Source organism: Exophiala viscosa (genome assembly GCF_022695815.1).
Source record: "Exophiala viscosa unplaced genomic scaffold EDD37scaffold_5, whole genome shotgun sequence".
Classification (NCBI taxonomy): domain Eukaryota; kingdom Fungi; phylum Ascomycota; class Eurotiomycetes; order Chaetothyriales; family Herpotrichiellaceae; genus Exophiala; species Exophiala viscosa.
Genome location: NW_026944357.1, coordinates 1,034,145 through 1,048,511, shown reverse-complemented (window position 1 = coordinate 1,048,511; position 14,367 = coordinate 1,034,145). Strand labels below are relative to the sequence as shown.

General features: G+C 51.7%; 7 protein-coding genes across 7 annotated transcripts; 6 read left to right on the top strand and 1 right to left on the bottom strand.

Annotated features, from left to right (window-relative positions):
• The first annotated feature begins 195 nt into the window (after window positions 1–195).
• Window positions 196–1,945, top strand: EDD37DRAFT_410210 (uncharacterized protein). The gene is made up of 3 exons (XM_062812442.1): window positions 196–271; window positions 438–617; window positions 677–1,945. Exons 2-3 carry the CDS (start codon window positions 515–517, stop codon window positions 1,861–1,863), a joined length of 1,290 nt encoding a protein of 429 aa, XP_062670257.1. The 5' UTR covers window positions 196–271; window positions 438–514; the 3' UTR covers window positions 1,864–1,945.
• Window positions 1,946–2,780: 835 nt separating this feature from the next.
• EDD37DRAFT_609368 (uncharacterized protein) lies at window positions 2,781–3,998 on the top strand (the record flags this gene model as incomplete). The annotated part of the gene is made up of 4 exons (XM_062815128.1): window positions 2,781–2,875; window positions 2,923–3,180; window positions 3,232–3,562; window positions 3,612–3,998. 4 exons carry the CDS (start codon window positions 2,781–2,783, stop codon window positions 3,996–3,998), a joined length of 1,071 nt encoding a protein of 356 aa, XP_062670256.1.
• Window positions 3,999–4,377: 379 nt separating this feature from the next.
• EDD37DRAFT_410100 (CoA-transferase family III domain-containing protein) lies at window positions 4,378–6,432 on the top strand. Its single transcript, XM_062812441.1, has one exon. The coding sequence runs from the start codon at window positions 4,756–4,758 to the stop codon at window positions 6,193–6,195; it is 1,440 nt and encodes a 479-aa protein (XP_062670255.1). The 5' UTR covers window positions 4,378–4,755; the 3' UTR covers window positions 6,196–6,432.
• EDD37DRAFT_410095 (major facilitator superfamily domain-containing protein) lies at window positions 6,432–8,364 on the top strand. The gene has a single exon (XM_062812440.1). The coding sequence runs from the start codon at window positions 6,669–6,671 to the stop codon at window positions 8,037–8,039; it is 1,371 nt and encodes a 456-aa protein (XP_062670254.1). The 5' UTR covers window positions 6,432–6,668; the 3' UTR covers window positions 8,040–8,364.
• Window positions 8,353–9,997, top strand: EDD37DRAFT_630870 (glycoside hydrolase superfamily). The gene has a single exon (XM_062816609.1). The coding sequence runs from the start codon at window positions 8,604–8,606 to the stop codon at window positions 9,957–9,959; it is 1,356 nt and encodes a 451-aa protein (XP_062670253.1). The 5' UTR covers window positions 8,353–8,603; the 3' UTR covers window positions 9,960–9,997.
• A 704-nt stretch (window positions 9,998–10,701) lies between these two features.
• Window positions 10,702–13,150, bottom strand: EDD37DRAFT_694558 (heterokaryon incompatibility protein-domain-containing protein; the record flags this gene model as incomplete). The annotated part of the gene is made up of 2 exons (XM_062820084.1): window positions 11,715–13,150; window positions 10,702–11,670 (listed from the first exon to the last, which is right to left on the bottom strand). The coding sequence occupies exons 1-2, from the start codon at window positions 12,774–12,776 to the stop codon at window positions 10,702–10,704; spliced, it is 2,031 nt and encodes a 676-aa protein (XP_062670252.1). The 5' UTR covers window positions 12,777–13,150.
• On the top strand, window positions 13,132–14,305 carry EDD37DRAFT_630866 (ribosomal protein S5 domain 2-type protein). The gene has a single exon (XM_062816608.1). It carries the CDS (start codon window positions 13,208–13,210, stop codon window positions 14,129–14,131), a length of 924 nt encoding a protein of 307 aa, XP_062670251.1. The 5' UTR covers window positions 13,132–13,207; the 3' UTR covers window positions 14,132–14,305.
• The last annotated feature ends 62 nt before the right edge of the window (window positions 14,306–14,367 follow it).

Sequence of the window (14,367 nt, the reverse complement as noted above, 5' to 3'; positions counted from 1 at the left end):
CTGCGACTTTGTACTTCACTGACCCTGAAATGCAACCATAGTTACGGCCCAATCGCTGCGTCAGAACCGTCGCAACCCATTCACACTTTGGTCATTACCTGCAGTAGTGTCGACACGCTACAATCGGTTCTTCCACCATCTCTTCTTCCACCACTCTTCCACGTCAGACCTGTCATCCACAACCAGGATCTCGCGTTTAACAAGGCTCCGCGTTCTCGTCCACGTCCATATCCACGTCCACTACTATCTCGGCTTGGTCTGAGCTTCCACAGTAAGAAATCCCACCCATATACCCTCTATCCGCTCCGCTTTCGAGGTTGGTTCTCTCCTTTCGAGCCTCGTGAAGACTGCCTCCGGTTGCTTCCAGTATTCACCTCCAGACAAACATTTAACAACAACACGACGAGACCTTGTCTTGCTTACCCCCTCAACTCCAGACTTTCGGCCTTCGTCTTTCTCCAAACCATAAAGGATACTCCAGCATACACGGAAGATCAAAGCAGACGCTTCAACAATGGCAGCTCTAGCTCCCATCGCCACACCGGCTCGACAGCCCTTTGGGGTTCTCAATGACTCCAAGGTCCGGAGCCTGCAGAGCATGAAGAATCGTCAGAATGGTATGGCACCCGACTTCACCGTCGTGAAGGAGCCACAAATACTGACCTTGCCGATGTAGCAATCACACCCAACTCTGCTCCTTCCCTCAAACGTCGAGCTGTCTCTCCCGAAGTCGGCTCCGACAGTGAGAATGTTGATCCCAATATCCTGGACTCATTGAATAAACGCAAACGATCCGCTTTTGACGACGACGTTTCCGCTTCTAAATCCCATCGAGACAGCTTGAACGTTACCTCCACCTACCTCAAGCCACGTCTTGATAGACCTGTGATATCCACACCCCGCCTTGATACCTTTGTCAAGCCTTCCTCAATCACCCCGGCCTCTGCTCCAGCAGCTGCAGCAGGACGCTCACCGACACGTCTACGCTCCAGCCTCTTAAAGCCCCATAAACGCTTCAACCCTCCTTCTACCTCCCTGACCACAGGATCTCCGTCTCTAAGCATCTCGGCGGCATTGAGTGGCACCAAGAAATCCCGACACCTGCATCAATCCCGCAAATCACAATCGCAGTCTCGGAGCAAAACAATCGAAGACAGCAAACAGCAGTCATGGTTCTTTGACATCTACGAAGAGACCGAGGAAACACAGGAGTACCGTATGAACGAATGGACCATGACGCAGAGCGCAACGGGGCTAGAAATCAGTGACGATGAGAGCAAGGCGGCCTCAAAGTCAAACAAGCTCGATAGAGGAAAGGAGAACGTTGATCCAAATGAGATGTCAGCACCGGTCACCCGATCAATGGCCGCTGCTGCCGCCCGAAATGAGAAAGACATCAATGTGATGACGGATGATGAACCACGCACACCACTGGGTGACCTCAACCCCGTCGCCTTCTATGCTGAGGGACTGGATGCGACAAGCGTGGTGCTTGTCCAAGATGATGACGCGGAAGCTGAGACGGACATTGAGGATGAGGTCGAGGTCAAGGCTGCTTCTGAAGACTTCACTTGTCAGGCCCCGCCTACCTCGCTGACAGCAAAGGCCATCGAAGCCCTCGATACCCCGTCTCTTAGCCAGATTCTCAGCTCTCGCCCATATGTGACTGAGAAGGCCATTGCTGGGTTGGAGGATCAAGCTACTGCCGTCATTGATAACGAGGATGCTGCGACTGAGATTGACATTTGGGAGAGTGAGAGTGCCAAAGGTGAACAGGAGAAAGTGAATGTTGAGATTGAGGTTCCTGGTAGCCCCGGCTCGGTGGTTGGTGATGAGAATGTGTTCGCGCTGCAGGAGCTTTGAGAGCGTGCAAGGCGTGCGACGGCTCACCTTTTCCCTTACTGTTACGGCCTTCTATTCGGCATGGTTGGTGTTGTGAAGCGGAGTTTTCTGGGAGACATGATTGTTTTTATCACTCGAGGGGTCTGCTATAAGGTACATTGGATGGGCTTGTGTGATGTGTTTTCATGGACTGCTATGGAGGGCGTGGGAGGATTCTTGTCATTTGTCATAAAAGTCCAAAGTTCAAGTATCCAGTATATCTTACTCTTATCTCGATGAAATGGACTAAATGGACTTCGGCAATCACTTCCGGCCATTGCCCCCCCATTCCTGCAAGCAATCCTGCATTTCTCCAGCTTTTGGGGCGTACAATCTGCCTGTTAAAGTAGGCATCCCTCATGCCACTTTTGATCTATCAGGCAGGCTGCCTTGCTGATCCGCCTTGACAAGAAATCAACACCAATCACATCTTCACATGGCCTTTATCATACGAGTAGGTCTTACTATGCTAATAACCAAGCTATTTCAAGCCTCCCACACTCCCGCCGCCCGTGACGTAAAGCGGTATTTGGGAGGTGCGGTGAATGGGAAATTCATTTGTTTGGTCGAAAGTGCATCATGTCATGCCATACCTAGTCGTAGTGTTGTTTTAGTCTGTGCCATGTCAACAACTTCTTTCCATCTCCAGTTCCGTCATCGTGCAGCTCGTAAGACTGATCGGCGACGCCTGCCTTCTTATCAAACAAAATATTTGCCTCCCTTCTCAACAAAGATCAGCTGTTAGAATCGTCCGCACCTCGCTTCTTTCTCATAGACCGCTTTTTGGTTTTCTGTTGGCAGCGCGTTGTGTTGTTTATTTTTCGCTGCATTCGACGCAGCTTGTAAGGAAGATTCGCGCATTTAGAGCTTAGAGCTTCAAGATCTGAAGCATCGCAAGGATGAACTTCTCAAAGAACCCAGCTCACATCTTCGACGAACCCGAAGAATGTAAACACCTCGCCGAACCATCCATGCCCCAATTTGTGGTCTCAGTGTAAGTCCACCTACGAGAGTACCTCCCTAGCCCTGACATATCTCAAGGGCTTTGATGGGATGGCTGCTCATCTGCTATATTCCACAATGGGGTCGAATCGTCTCACGAAAGTCCGCCGAAGGTCTGTCAACATACTACATTCTTTTGGGATCGCTGTCTGGTGTCTGTGCTGTCGGCAACATCATGATGCTCCCATCCAGCGCAGTCGAGATTGGTTGTTGTAGAACGAACACCCAGTTTGCCTGTATCAGTGGCCTTCTGGGCATGCTGCAGGTCATTTTCGGTATTGCCTGTTTTTGGGTCGTGTAAGTATCTATCTTAGCATCAGGAAAACCTCTACTGACAAATCTTCACAGCCTGTTCATGTACGTTTACTACTCCGAGGAGGAAGCCGATGCAGAATTGCGTGGACATAGACCGTCCATCTCCGGACCAGACCGCACATTCCGCCGGGCGAAACGTGCCTGGAGGGTTCTCATCACCGCATGCAGCTTTGCATTCGCTGTCCTGTTGGTCTCGGCTATGATCCTTCACCGCTTTCCATGGGTCGCGCAGACCTGGGCAGATATCCTTGGTGTTGCTGTCGCTGCATTTGCATGTGTCCAGTGGGTTCCTCAGGTTCGAACGACCTGGCATCTGGGGCACCTCGGCAGTCTCAGTCCGGTCTCTCTTGTCTTGATGGCGCCTGTACGCTTGCTCATCCTCTTTTGCAATTATCATTGCTAACAAGACACAGTATACCTGGATTTTCGGCATCAATATGATCATTCGAGTCGGCTTGACCGGCTGGAGTGCCTGGATTGTCTACGTCTTGGTCGGTACAATGCAAATCATCTTGGTTGGCATGGCCATTGGCTTCACGATTAGAGATCGGAGATTGGCCAAGGAAGGAAAACAGCACTGTGCTACACCAGCACAGTTCGAAGGTTGGAACACCTGGACTGGAGATCGCCGCCCGTCACAAGTGTCGTTCGCTCCCTCCGGCATTGCTCCGGACGAGCGCAGCCCGCTCGTTCACCATCATTCTCACGGTTCACAAAGACAAGGTGTCCAACGCGAGGCTTCTCATGGCTCACAAAGACAAGGGGTTCACCGCGAAGCTTCTCACGGCTCACAAAAATGATCATCTGCCACTGTTCTACACGGAGATCTCTGTGTCGCAAAGAGACTGGCCGACACGAGACTTGCAAAAATCTGGAATTGGAAACTAGACTTAATTCCCCTCGAGTTGATGGCAGTCAGGTGAAACCGGGGCCCTTCAACTTGTGCCAGCTCGAGGATAGAAAGAGGGGTTTGTCGTTGGTGGTATCGACCTTTCACTCACTCGATCAAAGAGAACATTTACAATTAAAACGCTAGATTACACGGCTACACGATTACAGTCAAGCTGCACCTTTTACCACCATTACAGATCTCCCGCGCACCGTCACCTTCAGCTCTACTTGGCTCGGGACCTAGATGTCGGCATGTAGAATACATGACGAGAAGATATGTGGTTGAGGCAGGCCGTTGGTGGTCTGTCCATTGTCTTTTGTGTCGGCGGAATTTGAACTTCCCATTCAGGCGCTGCAGTTCACATATGGCTTCTAATTGCTGATGCTCCGTATTGTCAATGCAACATTCTTCTAACCCGACGGTCCTCCGAAAAGTCCGTTTGAGTACAGTCTTATCGGCCGCATATAAGTGGAATGGGCTTATGGTGTATGCCGATAATCGCCCAAAAGCTAGAGTTTGGCAACCTCGGCTTCTGAGCCACAACTTTTCCCCAGCTACGATTTCCATTACCTTGCCATCCTCCTTTATCTCACCCACTACCCAGCTCCGGCATTAACGTACCGACATAAAGTGGCCGAACCGCTGGATGAATCTGCGAAAGGACGATGACAGATCGCGCATCCTTCACAGCCAAAGATACTGTCAAATACCTTTGGAAGACTCTCGGACTGCCGCCTGTTGCGCTTGATCGTCTACACCTCGAAAGAGAAGGGCCAGGTCTGCCGTCATCATTCAAAGTCGGTCACTTAGCCCATGCTTCGATCGGTCTGTCTGGTCTTACAGCGGCACTGCTCTACGCATACGGAAAGAAAGGTAGAGTTCCGGTGGTGAGAGTGGCGTCACAGCATGCCGTGATTGAGTTCAAATCCGAAAGATTCTACCTACTCGATGGACAGAAACCGGCCTCGTCTTGGGGTCCAATTGCAGGTCTCCATGCGACATCTGATGGGTATGTTCGCGTGCACGCCAATTTTCCCAACCATCACGAAGGCACAGTCAAGTTGTTGGGATGTCAGCCCCACGCGAGCAGGGCACAGGTAGGTGAAGCCATCTCAGCTTGGAGAGCGGTCGACTTGGAAACTGCTGCGGCCGATAATAAGCTTGTCATCGCCGCACTTCGTACCTACAAACAATGGGATGTCACACCGCAAGCCCAAGCTATCTCAGACTTCCCAATAACGGTGACCAAGGTCGCCAACTCTGCACCTGGATTCCCCGAGCACATGCAGACGCCACAGGATAAATGCCTCCGTGGTCTAAGGGTTCTCGAATTGACTCGAGTGATTGCAGGGCCTGTGGCGGGTAAAACACTGGCAGCTCATGGCGCGGACGTTCTCTGGATCACCAGCCCGAACCTACCCGACCTGCCAGGACTCGATCGCGATCTTGCTCGAGGCAAGCGCACCGCACAAGTTGACCTCGATAGGCCTCAAGACGTTAGTCGCTTGATGGATTTGCTGGACGATGCGGACGTCTTTCTTCAAAGCTACCGTCCAGGCAGCGTGGTCGCCAAAGGTCTCACCGAGCAGAATATTCTCGATAGGCGTAAAGGCCGTCCACTTGTGTTTGCGAACCTGACCGCGTATGGTACAACGGGACCGTGGAAGTCACGGAGGGGATTTGATTCTCTGGTGCAGACATGTTCGGGAATGAACGTCTCCGAAGCGGAACACTATGGTCAAGGCGAAGCAGCAAGGGCTTTGCCATGCCAGGCTCTTGACCACGCCAGTGGGTATTTCTTGGCCACTGGAATTATGGCTGCCCTCTATACGCAAGCGACAGAAGGCGGCTCGTACAGGGTCGACGTGAGTTTGGCCGGGACTATGAAGTATCTCCGGAGCCTCGGCCAATACCCTGGGACGACTGGCTTTCAAGTAGATGACTACGAGAAGCATGAAGACATTCCTCCGGAGTACTTCGAAACGCGAATTTCAGGCTTCGGTGAGCTCAAATCTATCAGACACTCGGTTGCCATCGAAGGAGTTGATGTCGGTTGGGAGATTATGCCGGAGCCGCTAGGAAGTCATGAGCCTTGCTGGCAATGACCGCACGACTTCATGACAGGAGGTACAGCTGCAGCCTGCATGGTTTATCTGCAATGCAGGGTGCAAAAGGTTTTTAGGGGTTGCTGCCTTCGCCGTTCTCCTCGCTCTTTCCTCGATTATCGAGCACCAATTAAGTCCGAGTTACAACCGACCTCAGGCATTGTCTAATTCGCCTCGACAGGCATTTCAAACATCACGACAGGCCTCATCGATCGACAGGCAATTTGTGTTTAAGCTCCTGGTTGATCGCTACTCGCGACGTCTCACTTCTGGTTCAGTTCACTGGGAAAGGAAATCGTACTGCCAATCTGGTATTGGATATGCTTTCATCTTCAACCGATTCGACCGAGGGCCGAAACCGAATACCGAAGCAATGATTGATAAAAGGGTAAAGAACACCAGCACACAGCGTTCTTCACACGGAGCAAGTTACCATCTTCAGGTGCGTCCTCTGTCATTCGAAGACTATCACGATGGCCGAAAAGACACCACCAGGGAATCCTCCGAACCCTGCCGTCACAGGTGAAGCAGGAAGTACCGACTATCAGGGACATGTTGCGTCTGAAGAACAAGCCGTAGCTATCGAAACGCAGAAAGAAGTCAAGGAACCTCCACAACCAACATATAACAATCCTGGCCCACCACCGAATGGCGGCCTTCAAGCGTGGCTTCACGTTGCAGGCGGCTTCATGTTGTTCTTCAACACGTGGGGTCTTCTCAACACCTTCGCCTTCTTCCAAACATACTACGAATCTGGCGCACTCTTCCATGAGTCATCCTCGAATATCTCATGGACAGGTTCAATACAGGCGTTCTTGGTCTTACTGATGGGTACTCTCACCGGACCAATCTACGACAGAGGGCACCTGCGAGCACTCCTCTGTTTTGGCAGTTTCTTCATCGTCTTCGGCCTGATGATGCTCAGTATATGCAAGACATACTGGGAGGTCCTGTTGGCACAAGGCTTCTGCGTCGGAATAGGCGCAGGATGCCTTTTTGTACCTTGTGTGTCGGTCCTTCCCACATACTGGAGCACGAAGTTGGGCCTTGCCGTCGGACTTGCTACATCCGGCTCTTCACTGGGCGGCGTCATCTACCCGATCGTCCTGTACCGGTTGATTGACCAGATTGGATTTCCATGGTCTGTTCGAGTCGTGGGGTTTATAGCCCTTGGCACATTGCTCGTCCCGATTACTGTGATGAAGATGCGTGTCCGGCCGCCCAAGCCAAGAGCTCTCATTGACTGGACCGCCTTCAGAGATATCGAATACATGACATTTGTACTGGCAACAATGATGTCCTTCATGGGCCTCGCTGTTGTCCTGTTCTATTTGCCCTACTATGTGGAGGAACGACGCATGACAAGTCCAGGATTAGTGTTCTATATTGTCTCCATCTTCAATGCTGGGTCTTGTATAGGTCGTGTGGCGCCGAATGCTCTTTCTGACAAGATTGGGCCGCTCAACATCATCACGCCTAGTGCAATCATCACGGGTGTCTTGCTGCTGTGCATGATCCCAATCAAGCATGAAGCAGCCGCTATTGTCATGGCCATTCTGAGTGGGATCTTCAGCGGTGTTTTGATTGCCCTGCCGCCCGTCTGCTTCGTCTCTCTGATCAAGAACAAGTCGTTGATCGGTACGAGGATTGGTATGGGCTTTGGCATGATTGGATTGGGTTTGCTTGCTGGAGGACCCGGTGCTGGGGCCATTTTAGGCGACAACGCTCCATTCAAATGGACTGGGTTGTGGGTGTTTGGTGGTGTCCTGGCCTGCGCGGGCGGCTTGATGTATGCTGGTCTTAGAGTTGCTCGCCTTGGGTTCAAATTGAATGTGAAAGGGTGATGGAAATACTCATGTGGGTCTGGAATTGTTCAACTCCGCACCTCACTCACAAGGCTTCGAACATCTCAGCGTAGGTTTGGACATAGATAGCCTGCTGCTGCAGTATAGATCTCATCTCCCCAATCAAATCCTGGTACCAAACATATATTGCAATCTCTCGGCCCCTGTACGAATCTTAGTCAGCCTTGTCCTCATTCCCGATGCTCATTGGCCTCATCGACATCCTTGTCATGTACACGCAACCTGAATCCATCTTTGTCTCACATGTTGCATATTCCCAACATATTCCATGTCAACAGGATATTCCTGCTGTTCGCTACAAATATGGCGTTCCCATCTCGAAACCAATATATGTCCTCGGCCGGCATGGTCAATGCGTCTGATCAGCCAGGTACCATCGATCTCAAACTTTGTCGAGTATCGTGCACGGCCATCATGATATCACTCTACACATGATCGCCGTACTTAAGACAGGCACAATACGTCGAACGGTCCCGATTAAGGTGTCCTTCAATGCGAAGAAGAAGACTTTTGGAAACAAGACAATAGTCCACCAAGGATTACATGTCAGCAATGCATCGACTCAGCTCCTTTGCGCGGAGCCTCAGCGTTGGCGGTAGCAGCACCAACGTCAGTCGGCCAGCGACGCCAGAAATCGACCACGCCAGCGGCAATAGCCACACCTGGAAAGGAACTGAAATCTCCTCCTCTGTCAACGGCGATGGTGGACAGGAAATACCTGAGAACAAAACAATATTCCAATCCTTCGAATGGTATCTCCCTGGCACAACGGAGCACCAGTCACACCATTCAGACTCAAAACATCCAGGCCACTCCCAGCATCCAATTTACCAAGGCGGATCTCCTCTGTTCGGAGATTCACCCCTCGCAGGCCTTGCAGGCCATCCATCACATCCAGACTCTGACGCAGACTCGACGAGGAGCCACTATACCCTCCTGACATCCCTTCTCCCACAGCTCTCAACCCTAGGCATATCCCACATCTGGCTCCCTCCCGGCACAAAAGCCACCAACCCGGAGGACGTAGGCTACGCGACCTACGATCTCTGGGATCTAGGCGAATTCGACGCCAAAGGGACCGGTCACAAAAACACAAAATGGGGCAGCAAGTCCGACCTCGAACGATTCTGCACCGAAGCAAAGCGTCACGACGTACAAGTCCTCTGGGACGCGGTATTGAATCACAAGGCCGGCGCTGATGGGAACGAAAATGCTCGTGCGGTAAAAGTTGACCCTAAGGACCGAACAAAGACACTCACGAAACCGTATGAAATTGAGAGCTGGACGAAATTCACGTTCCCCGCTCGAGGAAAAACGTACTCAGATATGAAATGGGATGCGAAGCATTTTACGGGCGTCGACTACGACTCTCGGGCCAACGACCATGGGATCTTTAAGTTCGTGGGCGACAGGCATGTGCATGGGAGACGAAGAGATTGGGCGAGTGATGTGAGTAAAGAATTGGGTAATTATGATTACTTGATGTTCGCCGACATCGACCACTCCCATCCAGCAGTCCGAGCCGACCTGTTCAACTGGGGTCAATGGATAACGTCGCACCTGAATCTAGGTGGTATGCGTCTGGATGCCATCAAGCATTATTCACTCTCCTTTCTCGCGGACTTTCTGGCACATCTTGACGCAACATCCAACAATAAGAAATTCTTTTTCGTTGGGGAGTATTGGGATTCGGATTCGGTGGTGCTGGAGAAGATTCTACGAAAGTTTCATGGGAGATTGAATCTTTTTGATGTCCAGCTCGTGTACAATTTCAGTGATTTCAGCAAAGGTCGAAGAGAAGATCTCAGGACGGTATTTGACGGGTCGTTGGTCCAAAGAGACCCAGTGCATGCAGTGGTAAGACTCCCATGCTCTCGCATCACAAGTGTTGCGTGCTAATTGTTTCGGTATGAAGACATTCGTCGCAAACCACGACACACAGGAGACGCAATCCCTTGCAGCTCCCGTGGAAGAGTGGTTCATTCCTCTGGCTTACGTCCTCATTCTTCTTCGAGCTGATAGCGGCACGCCATGCGTCTTTTGGGGCGATATCTTCGGCAATCATGGTCCGCGACCTCGACTCCCTGCGTGCGGAGGTAAATTGTCACGGCTCGCTGTTGCAAGAAAGCTCTTCGCCTATGGCCAGCAACGAGACTATCTTGACACGGAGGACTGCATTGGGTGGACTAGGCTCGGACATAAATCCAAGTCTAATGGCGCTGGGTTGGCCGTCATCATGACCAATAGCTGGGATCGGAGGTCGAAGAGAATGTTCGTTGGGCAGAGACATGCTGGGGAGAGGTGGAAAGATATTCTTGGTTGGGAAGATAGGGAGGTTGTTATCGATGCTGGTGGATTTGGGACTTTCCCTGTCGGTCATAGGTCCGTGGGCGTCTGGACAGACGAAAAGGCTCCGGGTTTCGACATGGTGAGCAGATTCACCTTCCCACGGATGGGGCGCGCCGTCCCGCCGATAAGGATGTTGCCGCTGTGATGGAAACCAGCCTTCAATATGGTACATCAACGATGGGCGGTCACAGAGGAGCCCGCAATTCACCATTACCCCAGAACAATGGGACACAAACTCAGAAGCTTTGATCGTAGCCAGTCCAGACAACATGCGCATGAAGTTTGCCCCACATCATCTCAGATGTATAAGTTGTTCCGGCAACGAAGTCGAGAATATTTGACCGTCCATCATGCCATGTGCATATGCTGAGCCCACGATTCGAAACACAGGTCCTTCCAGCCCCGGCTCTGGCTCCGTCGGCCGGAGGACAAAGGGTACAGGTAGGCCTACGAAGATCGCAACCACGTCGCCGGGTTTTGCACATCCAGGTACAAGGTACAGCAGCGATACCAACTCTTGGCTTCGCAGAGGAAATCCCACAGCGCACCCTTGAGCAAACATCAGGCAGCCCATGAGAGAGAAAGCAGACCGGTGCATACGACGAGAGTAGTCATCCGTGAGAATGTCGGGGCCAGTGTATTCGATACAGTACAACGCAGCGGTCAATATCTCCGACCCAGGAAGTACGGCGTCGAGACTGGCTCGATAGAAGTGTCCCGAAAATGAGAGAGTATCTGCTGATACGGTGGACAGAAGGGCCTTCCGAATATCAATGCTGGTAGGCATGTCTTGGTCCGAAGCCCATGTTAACAGATCCGAAACCCAGTCATGGACATTCTTGCTGGAAGGCGTTTTTTTGTCCATATATGGGCAAGTGGTTGAGAGACTGCAGATGGCAGGAAGCAAGATGGCCGTGACCGTCAAAAGGTGTGAGTCTCTCGATACCAAGGGCTGAAAAGCGCGTGGATTGGCCTGGTCAGGAGCATGCCCGGCATTGTACAGGGCATCATCGCATGTTCCATCAGCCAACACTAAAGAGCCTACGTCGTCACGTTTCTCCGCACAAAGGTCAATAACCCATGATGGTGTAGAAGCTTCGGAACAGCATCCGACGCTGTGATAAAGCACAAAGTGCGCGCCGTTCGAGAGAAACAAACGGGACATGCGCAGGCTGAGACTTTCGACAGATTCTCTGTAATCGACGCGAAGGGAGGGGTGGTTCCGCTCGTCTGCGTGACAAAGGCCTAATAGCCCATATATCTTGTCGCGGGGGTCAGTAGAAGCAAAAGTGTCGTTTCGTGAACAAGTCTATCGAGCGTGATCTTGGACCGGTCAAAGGTCCTCCCCATGATGTACTCCCGTATTCTGAAAATTATGACAGGATTCAGCGATGCCATGTACGGAACCCGGTGTTGGGCTCGAGTGACTTCGTTACTATAACCAAGACAGTAAAACGAGGTATTGTAGAGGCGTAACATTGCACGAGCGAGTATGGATCCACGGATTTGGGTACGTCCTATCATGAAGACGACCTCACGGCCCAATGCGTGTTCTTGAATAACCCATAGTCTTCCGAAATAGGGCCGAGCGACTAGGGTACCAAGTGAATGCCAGAGCCATTTCTGGCGGACGCAAGCAGGAAGAAGTCCAATGAGCAAGTCGACGCTGCGACCTTCATCTGACGGGGCGTTGCTTGCATGTCTGGGCGGTGAAGACTGTTCCGGGTCTTGCGACGCCGACTGCCCTTCCTCGTAGTCGTCGCCTGAGTACTCATCGTCCGCGTCGTCTGCGTCCTCGTCTGCGTCCTCCTCATCTTCGTCTATGAAAAAATCATGGTATTCGAACGCTGGAAAGACAGCTTCCAAGTGTTTTGTCGAGATGCCTGCAAGCTCGTATAGACTGAAGATGAATTCATCATTTTTATGGCCAAGATCATCCCCGAGGTCTGCCACGACCCTTTGAGCGTTCGTGTAGATCTCAGACATGATCTGTACCTGAATTGAACGCTCCTCTAGAGACTCGGGGTCTGCTCCTTGGTCAATGCAAAGACCATCGCACCAGACCAAGGTGACCTCGGACTGATGGCGTAATTTCAACAAAGCAGAGTGTAGTGTTGGGTAGATTCTGATGATTCTCCCATTGCAGAAAATTGGTCGCTGGATATCAATGGATGTATCCCCCCAGGCATAGGATATCGCTGTGTAAGTACCATCCACAGTGGAGAGACTTTGTTCAAGCACGTCGACCCTAAGCTCATCAGTGCCATCGGCAGAAGGAAGTAGGCGAACTAAACGGATATTGTCAGGCTGCCTGAGACGAGTGTAGTGGTACGGCTCATAGTGGTCCAGCGATTGAAGTGCAGCCATGTCGTCTCATCAAAAGTTCATATCGTGATTCTGCTCTGCGGAGGGTACTCTAGCCTTGTATTACAATACGCGTGCCTGGGCAACTAAGCGCCGGTGATCATGTGGTCGCGGAAACCGTGGCAGAACGGAGACTATGTCCATATCTCACCTTTAAGGCTGTTTGATCGGGCAGCATTGTGCGGGGGACCATTCTCCAATGTCCTGGGACTTCGGTAGAAGGGTATTGGCAGAGGACTTTGGTAGAGCCATCTCGGTAGAGGGACCCTGGTACGGAGTAGAGGGACTTTGGTAAAGCCAGACGAAAGAAGAGCCTTACAAGAAGAGACAAGGGGGTGTAAGCACTAGGCGGTGAAAGCGGCAAGTCAGCCGAGCCTGGCCGCCGAAGATGAAGCTGTTGGCCTGCAATTTACCTCTGAAGTCACCGCACCTTGATGTCTCAAGATGGACGTGTGACACAGAATGAGGCTCTTGCTGACGAGCTTGAAGCCCTGAACTCGATCTACGGTCCGAACACCATTGTTTTGCAGAGCGAGTCTGCTACGGAGGCAACTGCAGTCCTTTGTCTGCCCGAGTTGCCGTTCTCGTTCCTCGCATCATTTCCCTCCGAGTACCCTTTCGATGCGCCTCCTACGATCGTTGGCACTCAGTCGACGGGAGGCAGTGGAAGAGGTGAGGGTGAGATTGCGGTGAGCATCCTGCGTGACGTGGTGGGAAGAGTCTGGGTACCAGGCCAAGTGTGCCTGTTTGATTTGGTAGAAGAAGGCGGGCCTCTCCTCCAGCAACAGCACGAACATCACGATCATGGCGCGTCTGAAGATCACAGCACAAATGTTGCGAACAGGTCCGCATCGCCCAGTTTCCCCGAGACAAGTGCACACGACCTGATCTCTGATGCAGCATCGTCCAATATTGTCCCTCCGGCTTGGGTGCTCTCAGAGCCGTTGACAGCCAACAAGTCTACCTTTGTAGCACGGGCAGCCCCTGTTTCTACCCTACCCGAAGCTATGGATGCCATCTCTCATCTTTTGTCAACGAACAAGAAGGTCGCTGGTGCCACACATAACATCACAGCCTGGCGCATACAGGCGAAGAACGCGCAAACAGGGACATCGACTACGATACAGGACTGTGATGATGATGGAGAGACAGCCGCAGGAGGGAGATTGTTGCATCTGATGCAGCTCATGGACGTATGGAATGTGATTGTAGTTGTCACGAGATGGTATGGAGGAGTCAAGCTGGGACCAGATCGATTTCGTCTCATCAATACGGTGGCTAGAGAGGCATTGGTCAAGGGCGGATTTGCCAAAGAGGAGGGTGAGAAGTCGAAATCAAAAGGAAAGGGAAAGAAATAGACGACATCTGTGATGCCTGTGGGTGTTAGCGACGAGCCATATGTGTCTGAAGATATCTATCATTTCATGCCTTCGATGGTCTCTAGTGAGAATTGATTTCTTAGTGATCGTCAACCGAGATCATCATCGCTGCTCGTGTATCTGAAAAGAAAGCTTGAATTGGACACGTGTGATGCACGTGAGGGGCATCACTCATTATTGGCTTTTCCCATCTGCGCCACAAACCGGTTTCTCTC